General features: G+C 78.3%; 1 protein-coding gene across 1 annotated transcript in view; it reads right to left on the bottom strand.

Annotated features, from left to right (window-relative positions):
- MNEG_9729 (hypothetical protein) overlaps positions 1-480 on the bottom strand; it is a gene marked incomplete at both ends in the record, with an annotated part of 1864 nt that extends 1384 nt beyond the window's left edge. The window contains one exon of the mRNA XM_014041799.1: positions 182-480. Within this exon, the coding sequence (XP_013897253.1) occupies positions 182-480 (299 nt within the window). The remainder of the gene's footprint in view (positions 1-181) is intronic.
- Positions 481-881: the final 401 nt, after the last annotated feature.

The raw sequence follows: 881 nt of genomic DNA on the forward strand, positions 1-881 counted from the left end.
GGCGTGGCGCGGCGCGGCGCGGTGCGGTCGGTTTGCGCGGGTGGGGTTGGGAGGGGGGGGGGCGGCTGCAGCCCCGCCGGCTGCGCTCGCTAAAGTCGCGCCGCGCTTGACCGGCCCGCAGGCGGCCGTCGCCGTTGCATAGAGTGCACCTCCGCCTGCGCGACCGGCCGCGTGCGCTCACCGTTTGAACACGAAGAATTCAAACACGGCCGCCTCCACGTCTGCCGCGGCCGCGCCCCCGCCCGCCTCTTTCGCGGCAGCCTTCAGGTCCCAGGCACTGAGCCCCGACAACGCGTCGTCTCCGCCGCCGCCCGCCCTCCGCCACGCCGCGCGCAGCAGGCGCTCTCGCGCGAGCAGCGCCGCGCGCGCGCGCCGCGCGGCCGCGCCGGTGCGCGTGGCACCCGCGTCGAGGGCGGTGGGCACGCCGTGGCGGGCGGCGCGGCTGTACGCCAGGTAATGCGGCAGCTGGCAGGTCACCATGGACTCAAGGGCCCATCGGCGCCCGCTTTTTGAGCCGCCACCTGCCCCATCAGCCCCTGCCGCAGGCGACGCCGGCGATGTAAAGCCAGCAGGTGGCGCCGCCGACCTCGCCTCAGCAGCGGGGGGACCAGCGGCAGCGGCCGAGGGCCGGTCGGGCGGCCTGCCGCTGCCGCCGCCCCCCTGCTGCCACCCGACGCGAACTTCCTCAAGCAGCTGCCGCAGCTGGCCCAGCCAGTCCGCGCCCGCGGCCTGCCCCGCCGCGCCACCCCCCTGCTCGTGCTGAGGCACGCCCTGGGCCGCAAGCGGCACCGCCGGCGCCACGCGCCCTAGGCTGGGCGCGACCGCGCGGGGCGCGTGTGGCAGCGGCGGCTGTGGCGGAGCGGCGCCGGGCGGGGCGGCGA

The sequence above is a fragment of the Monoraphidium neglectum genome (genome assembly GCF_000611645.1).
Source record: "Monoraphidium neglectum strain SAG 48.87 unplaced genomic scaffold scaffold02042, whole genome shotgun sequence".
Classification (NCBI taxonomy): Eukaryota; Viridiplantae; Chlorophyta; class Chlorophyceae; order Sphaeropleales; family Selenastraceae; genus Monoraphidium; species Monoraphidium neglectum.